Genomic DNA, 26,260 nt, shown 5'->3' with positions numbered 1-26,260 from the left:
TCATAAACAATTTCATAACACAGTTTTCATAAAATAGTTCTTGGATGTGTGCAAGCTAAAACAAAAAAACTCTATATTAATACGTGATAATATCTATGTTCTGAGACAGCAGTCTGGAGTACGTGAAAGAAAGAACACACAGGAAAATAAAGTAGTTTATCTAAAGAAAACCTAAAGTCTGGAAGAGAAGATAAGAGTAATAAAGGATTTATTTTATACTTACTGCTGAATGAACAGAAAACATAAAAGTGCAAAATGATTTAAAAAGACGAGGATAATTGCAGAAACCAAACACACACAAAAAACCTCACACCACAAAACTCTCATAGAGGGAACCTGAACTGCTTAGAGTCTTGCCCTCAATGTCTTTAAGCCAACAGCAAAAGTTAATTAACTCACATTGAAATAAAACACACAATATGTTAACAGTCACAGCATGCCAGTATCTTCGTAAGTGTCTAGCTGTTTCTTTCAGAGTAACAAATCTTGACTTTGAATTCAAGGCCAGGAGGATAAAAGAAGGTTTGCATTATAAAGATTTTATTATCACTCAAGTAGTAATTATCAGTGTATTCACTATTTTGGCTGTTTCTTGGGAGGCACATGGTTTAGTCTTTCCCCTGAGCACAACTTCAGAGTAAATTAACATGATCTCCGAATTCTCTGAAATACCATAACTATGAGATACTACTCAACTAAATGATAGACCTCAAAGTCTTGTATTGCGTGTTTGATTCTCCTCACTTGAAAAGAACAAAAATGAAGCAAAACATTTTATATGTGTGTCAGCAGTGGTACATGGTCCTTAAATGAACAGGAGTTCTCAGCCTGCTTCCCAACCAAAAAAAAATAAAAATGACTTATGCAATTTTTAATTTTTTTTTTCAAGACAGAAATGAACTCATGGCACCAGTGGCTCTCTTGCGAGCACCAAACACTGGTTTGGAGGAGAACATTGCTAGAAAAACATTCGGTGATAAAAACTGGTTGTAGCTCGATCCCTGAAGTCAGCTCCACTAGACTCACCATAGGTGTGACGCTAGAAAAATGATACCTAATGATGTCTTTTTATGTTTTACATAGAAAACGAAGGAAAGCACACACTTGCATTCATCAGTGAGAATCTGGTTGTTCCTTCAGAAAAGAAAACCCACAAACAAATATAGCAAAACTTGACCTAGATTGCTATATACTAGCTCTTCCCATCAGATGGGGCTGAGACAGTTTAACTGAATTGGAAATTTGTAAATTTTTAAAGAGCAAAAGACAGAATTCTAGGTTGGCTGAGGATCAAATATAGAGGAAAAAAAGAAAAAAATAGAAAAATAGCAAATCAAGCATTAAGCTATTTTTAAATGTCTTTTTTTTTTAATCAATATTTACTCTTGACAAAAATGGCAAAAATATTTGCTATTTAAATTTGCATTTTACTAATTTGATTAAAATGCATAACCCAGCATGCAACTGTCCTATTTCCCCAATCAGTTACACATATATTACTGTTGGAATGATTTAGCTTGGTCCATACCTTAGCCAGCCATGGTTAAATTTACCGGTACAAATCCATCTCTACAGGCATTTTGCCGTAATTTGTCTGACTCAGAAAAAACTGCTGAAGTTTTTAGATGTGTGCTTATCTCTATCATCCTAGCAAACATGGTTCGAAACAAGGTTATCAGAGAGGAGCATCACGCTCAGTCTACTTTGTTCAGCACAGGACACTTTAATTTCTTTCAGAAAAACTGATATATAAACCTCTCTGCCACATAAACAATCTACCCTTTTGATTTTCTAGTATCTAATTTAATGGAAACTGTGAACTTTTAATATTATGGAACAAAAGTACAGCTTTTAGCAAGTTCAATTCCAGAACAGACACCAATTTGATATATACATATATACATATATATATATATATATATATGTATGTAAGTATATATGTATGTATATATGTATACATATATATGTGTAAGAAAAAGTAATGTTTCATGTTTACATAAAACATGATGAAAAAATCATAACAAATCGATGAAGTTTTACAGAAAGTGTCCACTTCTGACAAGCACAGAAGGACTTGCCTTCAGTGGCACTGAACAGCACAAGACAAAACCAGAAAATGAAGCTAGACAAAGTATTTTTAACATATTCCATTATTAACTTTTTTCTCTTTTCCTACGATGCTTATCACAGTGTCATCTAAATGTATGTGTGAGCTAGATGCATGTTATGGCATAGGTAAAGATGAAATAATGTTGTTTTTTCCCCCTTTATCATAATACTCTTCCTAACATCATTCTTCCCTTCAATTTGTCATTTACCAACTCCTCTCCAAACATCTCCGCTTTAAGCTGACATCAACCAGGGATTCCACCAATAGCATTTATTCATTGATCAATGAATTTATTCATTGATATTCATACAGAAATTTCATTCCTAGCTCGCCACCCATCTCTTCTAGTGATTGAGATATGGGCCTACAAGAAAATATATTCTTAGGAAGCATATATATCACAATATATTACTTAAATTTTGAACATAAGAGACTCTAAACTAAACTTGGTACATCTGACTTCTAATTTTCTAATCTTCTGCTTTATGATGGAATTTAATATTAAGACTATTATTCCAAATCAAGGAAGAAGTTTGGGGAATCTATGATAGTTTTTTCACCCTTCAGGGGAGATGAAAATAAAGGGAAGGAGATAACTTCAGTTGATTCAGAATCTCGAGTGTTGCTCTCATATCCTATACATATACTCCAGATATTCTAATATGTAGGTACAAATAGTTGATATCCACACAGATAACTACCAAAAATAACTACATATTGTTACAATGACATGATACTCAATGACACGATACTTTTTCCCTGAAGCCAAAGATACTAAAAGAATTCTAAAATAATTTCTTCCTTCCAGGGGAAATCATCCTGGATGAAGCTGTCAGTGTTCACCTTAGCTTGAAAAAACTAGGAATGAACAATGAAAAGACCTATATGGATGTATGAATCCAGGAAAAGAAATAGCCTTATTCTGTGTTTGTCTGGTAAAACAATTAATAATTATGAATTATGAGCTATATACATGGTATTCTCTTATTATTTTTCAAATAGAGCATCAACCACCAACAATCAACCAGGAGTGTTATATTTTCTCTCTCACTCTACAAATTCAACCTGGGAGATATAATAAACATATCTTCCTACTGGGAATGTGAAAGGTGACTGTAAATACTCTGGATAAAGCATACTATAAAACATAGGAGGAAGAAAGCAGAACAGGTTAACACAATGACAACTACAGTATTTCATTCCCATTTCCATATAGAACAGAAAAAAAATCAATGTGTATCAGGTATAAATGACAAGGTTTTTGGTGGTGGGGTGAAGCTGCAGGGCTGGCCTCTGTGAGCAGAGCCCAGCAGGAACGATCTGTTCCTGAAGGACTGCACCCCATGGTACAAACCCATGTTGGAGCAGTTCTTGAAGAGCTGCTGCCTGTGGGAAGCCCACGAAGGATCAGTTTGTGAAGAACAGCATTATGTGGGAGGGATCCCACGTGGAGAAAGGGCAGAGAGTAACCATAAAGGAGCAGTGGGGACAAAGACATTGAGTTTGTTTTGTCTGTTACGATAATTGCTGAGTGATCTCCGTGTCCTTAACTGAACCCTTGAGCTTTTTTCCATTGTATTTTCTTCTCCTTTCCCTTTGAGGAGGTTGAGCACGAGTGGTGGAATTCAGATGCCCAGCAGGATAAAACCACCATATTATGGAAATTCAAAAAATGGCTCCATATCTTCCAGTGAACCTTGCCACAGAAAATACTACTTTTTTGTTTCTTTTATCCAAATTACTTTTTTAAAGAAAGAGGATGTGGCAATCAGGCCTTCCAGATCCATGGGTATGTCTACCTACACTTTTTTTTTTTCTTTTTTACTATACCACCTCTTCATGTTTACAAAAAAGAAGCTCTTATTGCTTCATTATTACTACTTTAAAACTGTAGGCAAGAAAATTAAAAATAGTGTTAACAAAAAAGAACTCACCACAATTCCAAACTGCTCTGGTTCAGACAAATTATTGTACTCGCTCTTGAACTTGGACAATGCATTCAATTGTTCTTGTTCCGGAAGATGTTTTATTAAATTCTATCAAAAGAAAAGGAAGGAGGCTTGTAAATCTCAGATTCTGCATTGCTTTTATAATTGTATTTAAATGGTATTACTTATGCATCACTAACATGAATTCCAAAGGCAACACTCCTGTGCCAAAGTTGATAGGAATTAAATAGGTAACCCACAAATTCAGGTTACCAAGTGTAAAAAGCAAATTATTAAATGCCACTATCTTCTGCTGATTCTTTGAACATACATGTTTCTGTTGTCTTTTACTAAATATCATTTTGTAATGAGTATGTTTGATATGCACTGTGTAAACAAAACGAAAGGAGTAAATAGGACAGGGAAGGCAGAATAAGAATTTCAACTGTAATGTACCTAACTAAAGGATGGCAAGAATGATTAATGCTAGACAAAAAAAATATTTTGAGAATGGATAATTTACCTTCTAGTATTTCAGAACAAAAGCAGACTGCAAGGTGATGACAGGTAAAGCAATGCCTATACCTACAAAATCTCAAACCCATTGAACGCTACTTAGCATGCAAACTTTCCAGAAGTAAGACTTCAGAGGTGGTACTCAGCTTCAGCTCAATTCATAAGTCCATATGGGAAGCTTAGGCACTTACATAAGTGAATGCCTTGTGAACACAAGAGTCTAAACATGACACCTTCATCTGATCATCTAAGAAGACTTCAGACTCCCTGGAGCTTCCAGAGCACTTCAGCACCTCCACTTACATATAGTCATCTGAATTTAGGCACCTGAATCTCACTTAAATTACCAGCTAGGTAGCAGGTACTTCTCTGAGCTGAAGTAAAGATGCAGTCCTTCTAACACTGATTCAGGTTGGGCAAACACAGCTGTACCACTACCTACTACCATATTTTCAAGAATGGATCAGAAGGACTAATTCTAACACTTTCCCATTACTGTGTGGAACAGCAGACACTTAAGTCAAAATCTGTTTTAATACTCCGCAAGCAAATAGTTATATTGCTATGCAATCAACAAAATAATTTAGTCAAGTTGGTGAACAGGATCTCCCTCTGATAGCCTTAAAAAAAAAAAAAAAAAAAGAAAATACTAGATTTGTAATTCCAGCATACATGTATCCAAAGTATTAATGGTTTTTAAAACCAGCTTGAACACTTTGATTCTTCTTTTAGTTTTCCTATACTCAATCTCTTTGCTCTTGAACAATCACTATTTTATGGTAGTTTAGCATTTATCAAACCTTTTTTTTCTGATAGATAAGAACTAGACAGTACTTCATCACTGTTCTGTTTTGGTGTAAAAACAGTCGCTATTTTAAGAACTGAAACACTACTTTGATTCTAAGGACTAAGATAAGTAATTTGTTTTAAAGCATTTTGTGTCATCCACTGTAAGGACAACATAGTTTATCAAGAAAGTAAAGTCAGCAAATAAAAAAAGAAAAGCTAGACTTATGTGCAAGGACCAAAATAACCAAAGAAAGAGTAAATGATAGTCAAAGAATGAACTGTTTCAACAAACACTCCACTCTCAGATAAGGATTTTGGTAGAAAAAAGGAAACCAGTAAAAATGCAGGAATGATGAGGCTTAAAATAATAATGCAAAGTTAAATTTTATGGATCTGGTTTTGAACGTGGCCAGACTAACTTTCAGCATGAAGAATTTATGATGGTAGTCATATATATCCTTGCTGTTATTACAATTGGAAAACATTTTTGTAAAAAATAAAAAAGGCTACAAAAGGCTACATCTATTAATTATGAATTAAGATGTCCAGCACTAAATCTATAAAATTCAGCAGACATCAAAGGGCAGAGAGATTCCAAGTGTAAAAGGCACATTTTAAATTAGGTTTTGATAACCTACTTATTTCTGTCTTGATATACACATAAAAGTTATTGCCAATACTTTAAATATACTACAATTCCTTAATTTTTATTGAGATTAAAAGGTCATTGTTTGATAATAAAATAATTTTCACATGTAGAACGACCGATCACAAAACTTTTCAATAAGAGAAACAGTCGAGTGTTGTATGAATGTTTTCAATATTGAACACCAAAAAAAAAAAATCGAAGCAGCAGCTGGTATCAAAGCGGCTTTATGGTGTTCAGATAAAGCTTTTGAACTACTAGAGATGAAATACATTTTGAATATCAAACAGAGAATAAGGAGAATAAGCAGGAGAAAGAATTTTGACTAAGTCACGGGAAACATTCTGATAATTAGTCAATGACTATTTGGATTACAGCATAAATTTCAGAGTTCTGATGTCTTTCAGAAGCATATTAATTTTTCAGAAGTGTATTTCAGAAGTATATAAATTCTAACAGGAGAAGGGAGGGGAACAGGATGGAGAGAGACACAAATTATACATTTTACTTATGCACTCTGTATAACAAAAAGGTAGGATTAAGGACAACTCTCCAACTTCAGAAACTGTGACATTAAGATTTACTGGGCAATATTAACAGCTAGACAAAAAAAAATGGTGAAGATGAGAAATTTCTGAAAAGGAGAACCAACAGAATATTTAAGGTATCATATAAATACATAAAAACAGCCACATGCTTATAAACCTATGTATGCTTTTACTCAGAATAACAAAATACACAGAACTACATTTTCATTGGATATCCAAACCCAACACTAGTTTAGGTTTTTAAAAGCAGACATACTTTAAAAGAGACAATACAGATGGATATTTTAATTTATTTAGTAACCTCAGCATATCTGAGGTTACTAGATTTTTAAGGCAATGAGACACACGATTCAACCACTTTCAAAGGAGGATAGATGTCTAAGTGCTTTTTGAGGTTTGAACTTAGATGGTACCATTTTCGAAGTCCTTACTGTTTTACCCAGAAACGAGAAGCTCGGATAAAGCCATTTGACAGAAATGATTACACACAAACTTGCAAAGTAAATTTGGAGCTAATAAGTCCCACTGAATTTTCCATTTCATTTAGGCTTGATAATGTATAATCACCTTTAAAAAAAAACAAGTGACCTGCAATCATCCAGCAGCATTCCTTATTACATATATATAACTTTCATACAGGATACTGTGAGCATTATTACTTGTATTCTACTACACTGACTTTCAGTCAGTCGCAGCAGTTGGTAATATCATTGTCTTCTTGTAGGACATTATTCCTTACTTCACTTTTGGTCCTTCAATGTCTCTTATCCTTTTTTTAAATAACATTGTTCCCTCCCCTCCAAAACCAAACACAAAAGGACTCAAACACTAACTTGTCCAAAAGACTGTAGACTCTCATTTCTGATCTCAAAAACACCTAAAGATACAAAAAAATGTTTTGTTTTCTTTGAATTACAAACAGGGAAGTAATATATCAAGATGTCAGTTTTTCATAATATTGATATATAATATATATTACAGACAGGTTGCTTCAAAGGATTATTAAGGATGTGATATCATTAAGAAGCTGAATTTTCACCACTGGAAAGAATGCTAAGGTCAAACAGCATGATGGAGATTCAGAGAAAACATGGAAACTCTGAGACAGAGGTCAAGCTGAACATAACAGTGTAGCATATTCTACCTCTCAGATTGTCATGCAGTTCTACAGAATCTCAGCTATTACCCCACATATTTATTTTATATACATAAAGAGACACATAATGCATCTTCTAAGCACAGAGAAAACCTTGAAAAAGAAAAGGGATGTAAGCACAAACTAGCATCAACAATGAGCTCTACAGCATAAACTACTCTGTTCATCCTAATAACCTTAAAGCAATACATAGTTTCAGTGGCAATATTAACTGCATCTTGATGCTCCATTTTCCAACAAAATGGAAAGAATTACACAATGATATATATATGCAGTCACTGGAGATGATGGCTCATCTTTCTTCTTTCAAATATTTCCTAAGAAAAACATCCCATCCTGCAAATCATTCAGTAGACAAATTCCCTTTAAAGGAAAGTGAAGTCTAAATAGCTCAACAGAGTCTAAAGATCTTTGAAATCCAAGTGATAAAAGATGACACCCAAACTGCATAGTGCACAAAAAGGTACATGCCGAACATACAGTCTCCTCAGTAGGATCTTATTTTGACATTTCAATATGGTGAACATTCAGTTTGCAGGCAAAGCACGCAAAAATTAATTTTTTGTTTTGTTTTGACCTTTGAATCCAAATTGCTACTTGTTGCAGTATGAGTCATACATTTGAATCTCGGGAGTCTGAATGTTACAACTCATTTTATCTCTTTTTATTACCTATATTTCTTTCTTTACTAATCAACAGATCTGCAAAAAGCTTATGCTTCTAAAAATCTAACTTTATCTTTTTGGGATGTTTCAGCAGGGACTGGTGCCCAGCTCTCCAACGCACTTTCAGGTGTGTTGTACATGTCAGTAATCTAAATCCTCCTTAGGTAACACCTACACTACATTACTAGTACATTGTTCACAATTAAAACTTGGTATATAGGAGCCATAATTACAAAAAAAAATTGAAGTTCATCACAATATATAGGAATCCTGTCCAAAAGAACGGCAATCTTGGTCTACAGAAGGATCTCTGCAAATCTAATGGAGCGTCATCAAGATGACTGTGGGGCATGGCATACAACCTGGGGACACAGCAGAGAAGTTCAGAGAACAGCATTTGTGCAAGTTTAACAGAACTAGATTCAGGGGAATTTAATGTAGTCTTCAAGTTCCCAACAGATACCTGAAAGATATATAAAGAAGATATAATACGGCTCGTCTTGGAGGGGTGCAACAGAAGGCCAACGTTTCAAGTGCCAAAAAAGAAAATTCCAGCTGGATAAACAAGAAAATGTTTTTCCACCATAAAGGTAGTCCAACACTGGAAAATATATCCAGAAAGACTGTGCAATCTCAATCCTTGAAGATGCTCAAAACCTAATGGGAAAGGTCCTAAGCAATCTGCTCTAGTTGTCCTGGCTATGAGCAGAGATTGGACCAGATGACCTCCAGACATTTCTCCAAATGATTTTTTTTCCCATGGTTCAAGAATAAAGCATTTGTATTATAATTAGTTTTATGGAATTCTTCAACTTACCATCCTTTAAATAACTCTGCAGATAGAAGAACATAAGGAACTTTGAGTATCTTTGTCTCCACACAGAATCATACTTTGAATAAAATAATATGGAAAAGAAAAACACTAGCCAAATAAGCTCTAAGGAAGAAATGTGGTCAGTGTGGATGTCCTAAGGCAAGATTCTAAGTAAGAGGAAAGAGAAAAGAGAGAGTAGAAGAAAATATCCCTTTCCACCTAGTTTTCAACAAGAACAAAAGATTTGTGCAGCTGAGCCTGGGGTAAAAACAAATTTTAAAAGAATATACAGTAACCAGGGAACAAACATAAGATGTTTGAATATACAAACAAAAATAAAATCAATTTAGGTTTAGATAATAGGAATACAGAAAGTAGAGAACATCAACTCAGCTACTTTCATAAAAAATAGCTTTACAAATATAAAAAGAACTGGAGTTCACAGAAAAAAATAACTCTGACAGTGATTTAATAGCCAAACAGTGTACATTAAGAGGCGTTTTAGGCACAGTTTTCAATTTGATGAGATGCTTACCCTGAAATACTGGGATTTCAAGTGTCAAATTTCCTTACCTGAATCATGGACTCTGACAGCTGTGTTTCATCTACTTCCAATATCATCATTTTGATTTCCTCATAAGGCACTCGGAAAGATCCAAGGAAAATTGCTGAAATAAATATTCAACCCACAATTAAAGAAAACAATTTATTCATTCTTATAAAACATCAATTAAATAGAGTATAGCATCTAAAGGTCAACAAACAAAGTAATACACATAAGAGAAGTAATACACATAAGAGAACAATTTAAAGTGTATTTTTATTTACTGTTCCCCAGTAATTCCAGCTTTCTCCATCCATTTGTCATGTGTAACATCTAGCATCAAAGAACACTTAGACAAGTCTACTCTCAAGGACAGTCATTGCCACCATAGTATTTTGTACCAAGATGACAGTTAGGCTTTTTTCTTCAACAGTCTCATTAGTGCTTTCTCACAAAAAAAGCAGCTCAAGAAAATTACCACTACCAAAACCATGTAAGCAGTTAATATACATAGATACATACATATATTATTTTTTTCATATAAACCTGTTTATTTCTTCACCATTATAAAATCATTTCTAATTTTATTTCTGCCTGCCTTTAGTTACCTATTCATTATACCACTCTCGTCTGCCAAAACTTTGGCTTCTTTATTTGTGTATTATTGTGCAGTACTGATTATTGCTTTCTTCTGCGAAGTGCATGAGGGTTGGCCAGACATCTTGTAGACATTACTGTCTTTATTGACTTTTTGGTTGTGTGGGCAGTAATCCTTAATGAATATGTTGAAAATAAAGACAGGTAGTAGATATTCATCTGTATCCTATTTATCCTATTGCTTAGGATACCTAATGAAATAAACTCATTCTTAAATGAGAGATATTATTTAACTGTTTTCTGGGTCTTTTTTTTTTTTTTTTAACATATATTTTCAATTGTATTAACTTACATGTTTGAGTTTAATGCCACACATATAAAGCATACTCTCACACATTTAACCAAACAGTGGTTATGAGGCAGTCACACAAGAGAGAAAGACATTTTTAATGGAATATTAATATAACATTACTTTATCATAAAACCAAAATCTACTTACACAGATTCTGTGCAATCTTTGGGTCCAGCACTTTTAATTCCTTGATTCGTTTCTTAATGGATTTCTTTTCTTCAAAATCTTCCTCCTCTTTTTTTACTACCAAAGTAAACACAAACACACTCACTGTTAGCTTTTGATATTTAGACGATATTTAGAGAAAACATTAATGAATGCAGAGCATATTTCCTGCCAAGTGTAGTCAATGCACAAAGAGAAGAACAAATCATTGAATATACAAGCAAAACATAGTGGTTTTGTATTTAGTGCTCGTAATCTTTAAGTTTTTGTTTGTCAGTCAAATTTGTCAGCATGTTAGCCTTCTAGAACAAGTTTGTTTGTTTAATATATGACTTGAATGAAGATGCTAATACTAATTGTAAGAGTTGTCTGAGGACATAAAAGAATCCTTAACATACCGTGCAACTGACTTCAGTCAACCTGGCCAGGTTAATACACTGAATTGGATTTTAACAATAACAAAAAAAAGGTAAAAAAGAAGGTACATAAAGAAGGTATGTGAATACCTCTCAACATTGAGCAATAAAGAAACAGCCCCAAATTATGTGGTTTTGTGCCCCCTTGTCTAAACAAATAATTATCATAGACCACAGGCTCATTCAAAGACTAACATTACCTTGGAATATAAGTGAGTACATACGTATTACCTATTTTCCTTATCTCCTCCAAAAAGATGTTTTTTTATATATATGATGTAATCACCTTGTTAGAAAATAACATAAAGGCAAAGTGATTGCATAAACACGCGTTAACAGTGCTGGAAATTCTGGCTTATTCTTTCTTTTCAGATTATAGTTCATACAAATAGGATCTTCCAAACACATTATACAAGCTGAATTTATTTCTCATTATTTACACATTGTCAAAAGAATTTTACTTAAAATAACATAGATGCTTGATAATGTGTTACTAGGAAAAGAACCATTCCAGCTATTATGGAAACAAAATAAAAGACCAAAAACAAACAAATCTTTCCTTATATCCAATCTGCATTGTTTTTTAATTCAGCACAAATCTTCACTGTCGAACATTATTCACCCAATGAATTCCTATTGTTTACCTAATTATCTAACATCTGAAATTAGTTTCCAAGCTTTGCAGGATGATTGTCCTAAATTGTCACACATGCTTCAAATATTTGAGTAGAAAATATATGGTAATAAAAGTATATACCACTGTCTTCAGGAGATGGATATAAATGAGAAGGCTTGTCAGTAAGACTGGTCCTTTTGACAGCAGCCATATCATATACTTGCCTGCCTGATTACGGAATTATTAACCCCAAAATAGGTAACCCAGTCTTTCTGATCTGGGAAGACATTCATCAAGCCTAACATTACCCTTGAATGCACCAAATCTTATATTTCAAATATATATTGAACCTATTTTGTGTTTTAGTAAATTGAATTGTTAGGATTACAATTTCTAGCTCATTGATGATTCCTGACAAAACCAGATGTAGTGTGAATTACCAGGAACACTTCCCTAAATTGGAATGACTTCTGTGGATTTTAAGAGAGAGCTTTGACAGCTACGACATTCTTAAAAAAAAATGTATTTTTCTAAGCATAACAGGTTTTATTCAGGATAAGAAGACAGATTTAATGATGTCTTGATGTTTCTTGACGTCTTTGAGCTGCGTTGTCCAGTATGACTATTACCAAAGAGATAAAAACTTAAAGACCTCACAGAGTGATTGAAGGAACTGGATTCTAGTCCCTTTTGAGTTGGTGGACATGCAAATTTGAATCATCTTCCAAATCACTTTTAATACACTACACCTGCTAGGCAGCATGATGCTGCTTTTGAAGATAAGCCACAGTGCAGAAAACAACCTGGCTTTCCAAAAGATGGAATCACAGAACTAAGACATAAAACAGTCCTTGGAAGAAGGACAGATATCTAGGTTCCAGGCAAGTGGATTACAAAAGGCACAATCCACTTTAGTTATTTTCCTTGCCCTACCCAGAACCAGTTGGTCGTGTGTTTCTTTTAGCATGGATTTATCAAAGAGGTTATCATTCTCCTGTCCCAGGAAAACTGAAACACTTTGTTCCCTACACATGTGAAAACAAAGGAATAGGTTTGAACCATCAATCTGAGAACTCAACATCCTATGCTCACAAAAGGAACAGAATGACACTAGAGCTACAAGACAAAAAGGAGGTTTGCCACTAAAATTTCTTTTTTTTTTTTTCTGGCTATGCTTTTAGTATAGTCCTTACCGAATCCAGAAGGATGTGTTGGGGTCTGTGGATCTCAAAATCATACAACTGCTTTCTCCAGCAGTAACTTCTTATTGACTACATGCTTAAAACTGTCATTCTTAACAGTTTTGAGTTGCCTATCTAATCAGTGCTGTAGCTGCCACTAGATCTGTGCCACATCTCTGTGGCACTGGTTCTATACCATTTTTATGTCTTACTAGTCTGAACTATAATGAAAATATAGTAATAATTTACATCTAGTCTGGAACATGACAAGTCATTATTTTATAGGAAACAAAATAATTTCCTTAATAATCACACTAATACACTGTAATTACTTGAATTTACTTAAAATTGACCTGATAGCCTTGAACTAGGAATTAAATAAGGGCTGAAATAGAAACATATTTACATTTTTCCCAAGGTAGAAAACAGTATCCATGCACTACAAGTCTCAGAGATAATACAAAACTATACAAACATATATTAAAAAAAAAAAAAAACAAACAGCAGTTGCACACAATTTTAACTCTCAACTTTGATATCAAGAAACAATGCTGCAAATGAACTAATTCTCTCTGGAATTTTCACCAAAGAAGAGGTTACACACAAAGTTATAGCAATACTTAAGGTATCATAACCCTAAGGAAAAATATATAACTTACTCCAGGAACTCATGCAGGTGTTGTATGCAGTTATACAATTATGCAACAAACTAAATTACTTCAAACTTACATGATACTTCTTCAGGAGAATTCAGGTCACATCCTAATGTTGTTGCCAGCAGAAAGAAGCAAAGCATACATATTACTTGTTTTCCCCATAGGAAATGTTGTACTTTGCAATGAAAACTCTGATACTTACTACTGCCTCTAGAAAATTTTACCTAGTTTGCTGACTAATTTATAAGAGAGAGGGAAAAAAAAAAAAAGAGAGAGAGACAAAAAACTACTTCCATAAATGAAAAAGAGGAAAAGCCCAAAAGGAAAAAGAAAATAAAAATAAAAATTGAATAGAGTATCTGAACAGGTGAAGTAAATATCTAGATTATAAAGAAAATAAGTAATTAGACTTTTACTTGGGGAGGGCACTAGGACAGGAAGGAAAGCATACAGAAAATAGAAAAGATAGAAAATGGAAAACTTCTGCTTACACTGGAAAAAGAGAAAGCAGCCCACTGAGAGTGGGCAGCTGCTACAGAAAAGAGGTGGCTATCGAGGATAATAGCGATAAGACATTCTTGTTCTATAAAGAGAACAATCGAACCAGGTGATATCAAAATGCATATCCAGCTCTCATGGCTCCTGAAGCTGGACCATCATATTATACCATTGACTTATTTCAAAATCAGATGTCTTTTTTCAGGTATTATGCAACTAGACAGTAATGTCAGGTATTAATTCCTGTACACCCTCATATATTCTGTCTCCATGCTACACCTATTAGACTGTGGGCATACGCATGGTCCAAGCATCAGACCTATAGCATCTTTGGCCAGTAGCACCTCATCTGATGCTCCAACTGCTCTGACGTCTGAGGCTGGGAAACAGAATGGTATAAACAAGCAGACTTCATTGCACACCCTTCACAGTTCCAACCATAGTTCCTCATCTCCACAGTTCCACATCCTTACTAACGTAAGGCCAAAATTAGCAGTTCTGAATGTGCAGGTGAACAAATAGCTCAAATGAGTTTTAGCTATTAGAAAGGTTGCTTTTTATTGCCTCTTCCAAATGTCCATCCATATACACATTCAACTGTAGTCAACTCTCTCCATCTGTGGCAGCAATCTGAATGAAATCAGAGCCTGATGGGAGTGGTGAGAAGACTATTTTACATATATGACATTGCAGTTGGAAGCCTATAGCATAGTGCTTTATGAATATGTGGATGGAATCCTATGTGAGCTACCTTATTAATATTTTACACAAAGCTTTTCAGCCTATTTCTTCAGTATTCTAATGTACCACAAAATACCCACCTTATTAAAAATTATAACCCCTTAACAATAGAACAGGTATTTTGTGATACATAGAAATACTAAAAAAATATATATTTGCATGAGAAAATCATTGAAGCATTATAATATGTATGAGAGTTAAAGTAATTATAATATACCAATGCCTTTTCTTATAGCTCTGTAAAAGATAAAAACATCCAAAAAGGTGTTCCAAATTGCATTTATTACCTAGCACCTTTTATATTACTTAATACAGTCTTCTTTCAACTATTTCTTGTAAATGTACATCCCATTAAATGCATATAAATAAGTACTTCAGCTTAGAATCTTTATAGGTGCATGCATCCTGCCCACTGAAATACTATACAATCATGGCATGAATAGGTGGAACAACATAAAAAATAAAATAACAAACAGATAAATACATACATATCACAGACAGACATATCAGGTCCTTGTTTGCAAGAAGACGATAACTGGCACAGGCTGATTCATATGACAAGAACTAGTACACTGGCAAAAGTGATTAAACAAATAGACTTATGTTTGGGCTTTCAACCTCTTTTATAGGAACAAACTCCAGAGTTTATAGTTAAAGAGTACTGCTTTTGGGAAATCAGTCAAATAGCTAAACTAAGTCATTAGGCAAGGTTTTTTAAAGCAGAAATACTGTCTTAATTTTATTATTAAAATATAAATGCAGTTATACTGACCAAATAGTTTCTAAATGATGATAACTTATTCAAAAAACAATGACATTAGACTCTCTGATGTCTCTCTTCCATTTTTAATGAAGTTGATAAAATCTTAAAATAAAATGCAATTTTGAAATTATACATCTCAAGATCTAAAATCCTGTGAGCAATATGATATATATAAATCAGAAGAGTCTGTTTCTTAGCTATAATCCAAACACTTGCTTGGTCCCACACTGGAACTGAAAGCTTTAATCGAGATTCATTCAACTCCAGGAATGACATAAAACTTCTATAGTTTTCCTGTGAGAGGAAGAGAAAGGCGATAGAGATGTGCCTTCCGCTACAGTAGTGTTGGCTGAAATGGGAAAATTAAAACATACTTGTGTCCTCAGCAGTAAAGTTATTTCGTCTAGTTCCAGTGTACATATAATTCTCCTGTGATTTTCAATAGACCTAAAATTCTCCTGTGATTTTCAAGACCTTCCCATTTTAAGATATATTCCTATCACCAAGACATAGCTGCTTTGGCTTACAAGGTTGACCCATCACTTGGCAAAAGCTATCAAAAGCAGAATAACAAGATCTGATTGCAGTTGCACCTGAGGTGAGCACAGATGATCAAAGAAGCACAGCAATGTTACCTACTATTCCATGAAATAGGATGGCTGACAATTGTTCAACTCTTCCTTTCTGGGTCTGTTATCTGAAAGGAAGTGTAGAAGCTCACAAGCACTGGACAATGAGCCAGCACAAGTCATTAAGTACAACAAGGCAACTGAAGTTGCAAGACTCAGTTACCAAAAGCAGTTAGAGCTAGAGCTAGATTGCTGCACCTGAAAACTTCTTCAGAGGAATAACTATGCTCTGTTGGATCCAAAGTCAATTTCTTCCACGGATGTAGAAGAAACAAGGAAAAAGTAAAAGAAGTAGTCTTCTTGTACGAGAACAAGAACTTGCTTCCTTGCAAATCTTCATATATTCGCATTTCAAAGGCTGTCCAATTCACAAGCAAAATCTTTTCATTTAATAATCCTCAACAGATTGTTCTTCCATGCATTTCTATAATTGTTTTTTATATCTGATAAATTGTAAACATTGAAGTCCTTCAGCACAGTTCCCATTCTTAATTATGCACTGTACAAAGAAAGACTTACTTTTATTTGTCTCCATAATCTTGATCAGTTTTGCTATATCTCTACTATATCTTTTAATAGCGAGAACAACTATACAAAATATGTACAATGCAGCAAAGCTTGGAGTTACACAGCAACGCATTTTTTTTCATTATTTTGTTTTTCTTTCCTAACAGCTCCTAAAATCCTACTTGCTTTTAACCATTACTGAGATAGAGAAGACTTCACCAGTGTATTAATTAATAGTTAACTAATTCTGCCCTTTATTAATAATTTTCTACAATATGTGCACCATGGATATCAACTTCCATAATCACAGATCCTCAAACATGAGGATAACATGATCCTTTTCAAAAACTGTCACTGCATTTGCCAAGTGCTTCCTTTCCTGTGACACTGGCCTGGGTTCTAACTACAGTTTACAGTTCATAGCTCAGTCTTAGAGCTGCTTCATCCTTCAGTTCCATTAGAGTTCTTGGGTGAATAGTAGTCCTAGCAGTCTGTTCTGTCCATTTTACTGGTCTATTCTAAAACATCTACTGACAGTGCAAGTTGGGATAGAACCTCCAATGGAACGCTGCCCCCAACATCCTCCCCCAAAAAAATAATTTGTAGACAGTTTCAGTATTGGATACATTGAAATTATCTTAATCTTTATAATTTGGAAATGGAAAAGAGGGGTGTTACTCAAAGTTTCTTTTCTTTTTCTTTGGTAGACATTAAAATTGGTAATTCATACTTTTCTATTGCATTGTTATTAAAGTCTTTCCCCATGCTCAAATTTCACTGGTATGAAAATTTTAACACCTTATCTCTAATTCAGTAAAGCAGTAAGAATTAGAAGAGCACCAGAAAGTGCTGAAGCCACTGAAATTTAAACACAATCATACTGTTAAGCAAATCTGAATGAAAAAGGGAACTTTCAAAGATGTGGCTTATGCTGCTCATCTATCTTCTGTAGTATATGTTAAGCAGCATTAATGTGCCACAGCATTTCCCTACCTATGCTGTGTTGTTGGTTACAAGTAAGACTATTAGTTGAAAAAAAGTTTTTGTTTTTGTTTTTTTTTTTTAAATCTTCTCATGAACAATTCATTATTTCCTTGATGTCAAAACTCTCTCAGTTTCACTAAATGGCTTCCAGAAGTTGGACAATGACTTATTTCCAGACCAAAGTCCAAGGTACAAGCTATCTTTAGATCTCCTTACAGTGATTTTTTTTTCAAATTGTTATTCTATTTATCATTGTTTATTTACAAAAGTAAAAATGCCTTTTACCCATTCATATCTTTATTCACTGTACCGTCAGAAGTAATTTTATGATAATATATGTTTTTAGCCCTTGACTTTCAAAGACTTGAAGTCTGGACTGAGCATAAACCAATGTAAATCTTTTTCTCTTCAGTTTCTCGTACAACAATCATGTCTGTTTGACTGAGTGAAACTTTTAATTTAAAAGCACACACTTGAAAGGTTAACCTGATGACTACGTCTAAGGACTCACTCAGGACTTAACTCTTAACAAAATAGCTATCCTTGTCTAACAGACTCAAGTATAATCTCCTCATACAATCATAAAACAGCCTAGGCTGGAAGGAACCTCAAAAGATCACCTAGTCCTACCTTTTGCTTATGCTTTGCAGGTTCTTAAGAACAGAGAAGTAGAGAAGAATCACAAGTTTTTCAAACATCGCTAATATTACCTAATTCTGTTAACGCTCCGGTAAAAAACAACCTGTAACAAGCAATTTCACGAGGAAAGCAAGACCACAGTTATAACTCATTGCACAAACTTACTTGTTAAGTTACCTTCAAATTATTATTTTATCTACGTCATTATTACTTTATCAGTATCTGATCGATAAGATCCTTGAAGTACTTTCCTCCAGTCCAAGAAGACTCTGAAGACAGAAAATCTTCAAAGCACTTCCTATGGCCAGAAAACAAATGCCTGTACAAAGAAAAGATTCACAGTGCAAAGTATTTTAAAACTCTAGTTTGTCCTCCTGAGTTCTGCAAAGTCCTTCAGCTTAGCTGTCTCTTGCTAGAGCAATTTCCTCTTGCCATTACCTCTCTCCCTTATTCCCCTTGAAGTCAGTGTCACGTTTCCCACTATAAACACTTCACAGAAGTGAGAATTCAAGCACCTCAAGTCCACAGTTTTACAAGTTTTCAGCTCTGGACACACAAAACAGAATGCAAAGGACGGCAAAAAAAGTAATATTAATAATTATGGTACAGCACAGAGCACAGCAACAGTGGAGGTAGTGGAATTATCCTACATTTCCCATTTAAAGCTTTTTCCCCCTAAATTTACAGTTCTTAAAATAAATAAATAAATATTTGGAAAATATGCTAGTCTGCAAAATCACCAATGAAAAGAAACCTTAATTATTTACTAAATCGATTTAATTAGCAAGAAAAGTTGTAATTATGAATCACATATATACCTTGAATTACAAAGCACAAAAAAAGTCAAAAGATTTTTTGAAATAATAAAAAGACTGACTTCAGATATAAACAATTACAGCATTCAATGACCATTGATTCCATTACTTTAAATATTTGACCTAATTCAATTCAGAGGTTTAGATAGAGTTTATCTGGCATGTTTCTATTTCTGTATACACCACATGCTCACCCGTTAAGACATAAATTAGTATGTACTTTTTTTTTTTAAGACCATAAATCTCCTTTTTTGTCTTTGTTTTATGAAGTGTATATATAGAACATAAATGAATTCATTTTTTTTTGTATTAGTGACAGTCTTTAAATTTAATGTCATATACTACTCCATCCTAAAAGATTAAAGAAATTTGGAGGATTACAGTTGTAGAGCAAGTTCCAGCAAACTACTCAAGAAGTTTACTATGTATTAAAAGTTCAAATACATTTTCAAACAAACTAACAAAAAAATGAATGCTTTTATTGTTCTGATAGCAATATAACAAAGCTGAAAGCATCTATTTTGAGATTTACCAGTTTGCTAGCAAAGACCATATTTAATGTAAGTGAAATCTCGTTTCTGTGCCTATCATCTAAAAATCCTTTGGTTATAATATACAAACCCAGCTTTTACACAGAAAAAGAAGGACAGTTTTCCTATCTAAGCCATGTTAAGCATATCTCACTTTAAATCCACATAACATTAGGAAAAAAATGCCATGTTAACCATAAATTTCTTTGTTCTAAATTATTCTTTGCCTCACATAAATTTTCCCATCCATGTAATTAAAAATAAATGTTTAAATTAAATGTGTCAATGCCTACTTAAAATATAAAGATTTTTGAGTATTACTTTGTATTAAGAGAACTATACAGGTCACAAGATGAAATACTGAAGCTGCAGTGTCATTACGCAGCTCACATTAGGCAGACATAGCGTAACAGAAGTGAATCTATCCCTCCTCTTCCTCAACTCAGCTTTTCTCCTGGCTGTATATTCCTACCACTTATGACAGAGGTAGTACAGGAGTAGGGCAGGATTCCTAACAAGAGTATGAAAGAAGGTATCAGGCAGTTCTCTTCCCTTCAGCATCAATGAAGTGATGTAGCTGCCCAGCTGCTCACAGAACATCACCTTGCAACCCCAGTTCAGCAGAAGCTGGGATTGCATTTGAGAAAGGCTGTTTCACCCATTTTCCTGACACTTTACACTGACCAGCATGCTTTTCTATCCGTACAGCAAACACCAGAAGCTAGTTTTCAATCGTATCGGTTTCCTGCCCCAGCTGAGTACATAGCCACATAAACACTTGTGCCAAACTGAAATATGACATAAACCAAATTAATGACACTGACTAACGTTAAATTATAAACAAGAGTTACACATCTTCAATTACAAATTACCTTCACCTTTAAAGATACTTCTCTCAGAATATTACACTAGAACACCCTAATAAGACATTTTTTCATAATTAATTTTATCTCCTCAGAGTAAGATTTAGAGCAAACCAGAACCATCTGTATCTACAGGTAAGTTGAAGACTCTTCTGACAGAAAAACGATTGCTTTAAAATCTCGTCTCCTTCCTTTAAACTGCAGCTTTAATTTCACTTCATAAATTCAGGATGTGCTGTGCAGTCTTACCAGCACTCAGCTCTCAAAACCATTCAGTGCTTTACTACATATCCTTGCAGATGAATGATATGTCAAGATACAAAAAGGACAACTTATACTAATAATTATGTAAAAGTCATTTCATTACAAACACACATTGTGCTCTTTCGTAAGTGCTTTCATTAAATTCATTTTCAAAGTGTACACTATGTGTTCTGATGTTATTTTTAATTATTTTATTAACGTCTGATCTCACCTGAAAACAATTCAAGATCTTTTCAACAGAGAAACAGTGGATCAGGCTTTTAATCTAATTCATCAAGTGACTGCACACAAAAAAAAGACACGACAGCAAAAGAGATGTGGTAGTGCAAGGGCAGGAATGAATGATCTGATACAAGAGGCACAAAAAACTTACCAAGCTAGCATTGTCAGTTGCCTTACATACCAAAAAGAAGGAGGCAAAACTAACCTGACAGCAGATTGATCATTAATCTATGGGAAGAAACAGCAGTACATAAGACTCCAAAATTGAATGGGCTGAGGGGAGAGAACAACCAAAATGGGATTGCTAGGGCAGAGCTAGCGTACTCTGAATGAAACTGAATGAGGAAATCACAGTCATCAGGTGGACTCAAAAGCTATGCAGACAGCAGAAGGCCAAGGACGTCACAGATGATGGCACTTCCTCACACCTGCCCCTGAAGTACCTTGAACACCTGATCTGGATAGGTCATTTCTACCAACCTGAGATATCAGACATGATATCATCAGACACCAGCACATAATGAGTGTGCAATGTCTCTAGATCTTCAAGTTAAGGGCATTATGCTGAATGGTAACTTGAAAGTAGCAGCAGCACACTTGCAGGTCAAACGTTTAGGTTTGAGTCTTCAGCACACAACTGCTCACTGCTGCAGCTAGTGGAAGCTGCAAAACCTGGGAGGCAAGTGGCTATGCCAAGAGACGGGTGAACCACTGGAGATTTCCCATCCTGCGTTTTGCAGCCAAGCCTCTTCCTCAAACGTTACAGTGGCACTTGGTGTTCACATTTACCTTATGTGGTATATGGTGACAGAGGAGAGAGGATGAAGTAAAGCAAATCTATCCTTTACTTGTAAATCTTTGCAACAGGAATACTAACTAAGAAATGTAAAATAGGAACTCTCATAATCCAAAGACCAGGTCATTGGATCACTGTCCGCTGATATATGGAAACACAACATACACACTTGTTATATATCTATTAAACTCTACCTTCAAAATACTGAGCTCTTTTCTTAAAGATGCATTCACATGATAAGTGTGCCAGAACCTCTCTGATCTAGTTGACTGGAACCAATCTCGAGTTTAAATTCACTCATGGCTGTATTATCCTGTTCCTCTTCATTTAAACAGTTCTTTTCCCATCCTAATGCTCTTCTTCTAAAAGAAAAAGAAAACATCTTAGTGCTACACATGATCTTTGCTTCCTCTTAATTAAAGAATTCAAATCCATTTTAATCCCTTCAGCTGATGTTACCAGCAGTTCCTGTGCATCTGTGATTTAATCTGTCTCAGGTCTGGGACAGCAGAAGTGAAAAATCACGTTACAAAGCATGAATTGCAAAGATATTAATGACAGTATTTCCCTACTGGAAACAGTTCTGTGAAATCCAGAATCTGTTCTGCTCTTTTCCCCTTACCCTTTTTTTTTTTTTTTTTTTTTGGGGGGGGGGGGGGGAAGCTGGGGTAACAACAGCTGATACATACATAAACACATGCACGTGCATAAAGGCCAAGTAAAAGTAAACAATTCTAGTGCTAACCTTAAGCCTATGTTCAAATCCAGGCATAAGCATCTCCTCATTTAGGCTCTGATACCCTGACAACAAGAAAAAGCAAGCTCTATGCCCCGCTCTTATATAACGTAAAATGCATGTTCAACCTATCCCACTGTAGTTGCTCTTCTCATCCTGCTGAACATATTGAGATTGCTGTTATGTACCAAAGTTCTGTTGATACCTACTAGCAAAATTATAGGTTAAGGTTTCTATAAAAAGTCCTATGGTTCTTACTTTGTTGATCATGTATGCAGTATGAATATCTTGAGATGGCTTGAAATAAAATTACAAGATCTTTCAGAATTGATGGACTTAAAACAGCAAAATTTGCTCATCATATTTGAGTATTTGGCTTTCTTCCAAATTTCAGCTTAATTCTGTAACTACTACTCATTTACCTTTTAACCTGTGATAACTCCTTCAACTTGATAATGACTTCAAAGTCTGACATCACCAAGTTCATCTCTCTTCATATAGGCAACACATCATTTAGACACTATGTAAGAAATATATTCCTCAAAATGATCCTTCAGAAACTCCACAAACAGCTTCATAGTCCAATACATCCTTTTTCAGTATTCCATATCTCATCTTGAACCTACCAATTTTTACAAATCTGTGCTGATCCTACTTTTCATTAATGTTAGTATAGCACAGTGGCAATCCTACTGCAGTCCACAGAAGTTAAACCTATCAAATTTACTTTGCTTAAAAAAACTATCATCTTGTCAAAAGACATCAAATTCTATCAACTGTCTGGCATAAGTTATTATTAGTGTGCTGAATCTGCCCCCTCATCTTTTATATTCATAGAATCATAGAATGGTTTGGGCTGGGAGGGACCTTAAAGATAACCTAGTTCCAATTCTTTGCCATTGCCAGGGACACCTCCCACCAGATCAGGTTGCTCAAAGCCCCATCCAGTCTGGCCTTGAACACTTCCAGGGATAGGGAATGCACAGCTTCTCTGAGCATCCTGTGCCAGTGCCTCACCACCCTCATAGGAAAGAAATCCATCCTCATATCTAAGTCTACCCTCTTTTAGCTTAAATCCATTACCACCTATCCTATCACTACACTTCCTGATAGACAGTCCCTCCCCAGCTTTCCTTTCAGTACGTAAAGGCCCCCTTTACATACTGGAAGGTCTCCCCTGAGCCTTCTCCAAGCTAAAATACCCTCTTTGCTGCTCTTCATGAGAGGTGCTCCAGCCCTCTGATCACCCTCCTGTACCTCGTCTGGGCTCCCTCTAACAGGTCCCTGTCTTTCTTATACTGGGGGGCCAGAACTGAACACAGTATTCCACGTGGGGTCTCATAAGAGTGGAGTACAGGGAGGTTAGTGGCTAATACAAAGATGTGTGACCATGTAGTAAAGAACTACTGTTATTGCATAATAAAAAAATAAAATAAAAATGAAAAATAAAAAATCTTGATAAAAGGTAAAGTAATTGATTCTGTGTGCTAGACTAATTATTCAGAATCTCTTAATATAGAAGCTGCATCATCATCAGTCTCATAAAACTATAGCACAGGCTTTGAAGAACAAGAATTCAAGAAGCTTTAATGATAAGAGTTTTGTTACGTGAAAAGTATTAGAAGTTTACTGGAGAGAGTTTTGCGTGTATGCTAATTGGAAAGTCTTAATATTTAGCCTAAAATTGTATTCACAATGTTTGCCTGATATGCTAGCTTTGGTAGGTACATTGATTTCCTATTACCCATTTTTAATGCAGAATTACATTTCCTTTTTCAACATAAGAGATTAACATTTGCAGTGAAGCTGCACTCAGTTTTATAGTACAGTGTGACAGCCAATGAAGATGAGAATTGACTTGCAATTCCATCATCACTTATACAAAAGGTACTAAGCCCTTTTTTCCCACCAAAAATAAATATTAAAACCTTGTTTTCCCACCAAAAATAATTATTAAAACCCTCACTATTGCCTTGCTGTAACCACATTGCTATCTTCACTAAAAAATTTTATACCTCATTTCTGAGAAATGCAGTGGAATGGGTTTCTGAAAACTAATACACAATTTAATAGAGAAAAAGAACAATAGCACTCTATAGTATAAGCTAAATCCAATGTCTTTAAGTGCACAAGCAATCCGAATATTAGGCTGAAACAAAATGCACCTTCAGCCAACATTTTTCATTGCTAAATCAAGAGCTGTCAATCAGCACATTTGTTTGTGTGGTCTCATTACTGAATACTGCTTGGATCTCAGCAGTCATAGTAAAGAATGCGGAGAGCGTAACTGTATCTACTTAACCTTCATCAACCAGCATTCATGCACCCTCATTAATTTTTTTCATCTCACTTTCAAGCATGACATGGCTCATACCAGAACAATAACTTGCTGATAATTGTTCAAGACAACAGCTGGACAGGAACAGTGCAGAGGTGAACTTTCTTATAGATTATAAGGTGCCTCAGTGAATTACAATTAGTTTAAAAGTCATCTGTCCTGTTCAACAGCTTTGAAAAGAAGACATTTCATTAGCAACTAAAGAAATCCTAAAGTATTTTAGGCTTTAATGACCCAATTGCATTGTACTTTCCAAGAAAAGAATTTCTGCAGATCACATGACAAATTCTCAAATGTTTGAGCTCACATCTCAGTAAGAGATGTAATATTTATGAAATTACATCGCGATATACACTGAAGGAGCTTAACTTACAATTCATTATCATCTAATAAAATAACAATAACAATTTATACATCTTCCAAACTACATAACATCTTTACAAAACGCTCTGATGTTAACATTACTGTATTCTATAGAAAGAAAATCGGTATCACATATAAATGGGATATACAAGAATTCAGATCATCAAATTCACAGTGCTAAAAAATGACAAAAGAAAGCACCTAAACATATAGTTGCATAGTTGCATTCCAAGACAAGCAAAAGGAAGACAGAGTTCTTGGTTCTCCTAATATTTTTGTTTCACTGATGGACTAAGAAAAAATAAAGAAGCTATCTATCCCATATCTGGAGAAACATTATTTCTTAAAAATGATTCACAGTTGGAAGGCTGCCCTCATGATAAAAATGCATGATTTCTTATTATTGTGACAGATAACTGCAGTAATTACTAGGTCTATGTTTTTTTTTTGTTAGAATAAAAAAATAATATAGACAGAAGTCCAGTGACAAAAGAAGAGCTAAAACAACAACAAAAAAAAAAACAGATTTCCAATATTCAGATTCTTTTCTCAAATGCAAACAATAACAGTAATGGAAGATCCATTAGAAACCTTTATGCTGCCCAAATTCTTCACATGGGAAGAAGCTAATACATGGGACTGCAGCAAGAGCTAGTGACACACATTTATAAAGAACATAATTAGCTAAGAAAAAAAGTAATCTTTTTTTTTTAAACAAAAAAAAGGAAAAAAATAAAATTCCCTACTGCCATAGTGTGGGAACATGTGAAACAATGTACATAATGACAATATGGGAGACAAAACAATGTGTCTATTCCAAACAGAATACTGGACTCATATCATTGAAAATGAACAAAAAGAACAAGTGCACAT

General features: G+C 34.6%; 1 protein-coding gene across 3 annotated transcripts in view; it reads right to left on the bottom strand.

The window, feature by feature from the left end:
- The window catches only part of DIAPH3 (diaphanous related formin 3), a 233,767-nt gene that overhangs the window by 123,401 nt on the left and 84,106 nt on the right, over positions 1-26,260 (bottom strand). For all 3 annotated transcript variants that reach the window (XM_027472667.3, XM_027472654.3, XM_072032512.1), the window contains 3 exons: positions 10,813-10,908; positions 9,746-9,840; positions 4,045-4,146 (listed from right to left, as the gene is read on the bottom strand). In XM_027472667.3, coding sequence (XP_027328468.3) covers positions 4,045-4,146; positions 9,746-9,840; positions 10,813-10,908 — 293 coding nt within the window. The remainder of the gene's footprint in view (positions 1-4,044; positions 4,147-9,745; positions 9,841-10,812; positions 10,909-26,260) is intronic.

Source organism: Anas platyrhynchos, chromosome 1 (assembly GCF_047663525.1).
Source record: "Anas platyrhynchos isolate ZD024472 breed Pekin duck chromosome 1, IASCAAS_PekinDuck_T2T, whole genome shotgun sequence".
Taxonomy (NCBI): domain Eukaryota; kingdom Metazoa; phylum Chordata; class Aves; order Anseriformes; family Anatidae; genus Anas; species Anas platyrhynchos.
This window is presented reverse-complemented; position numbering and strand designations above follow the sequence as displayed.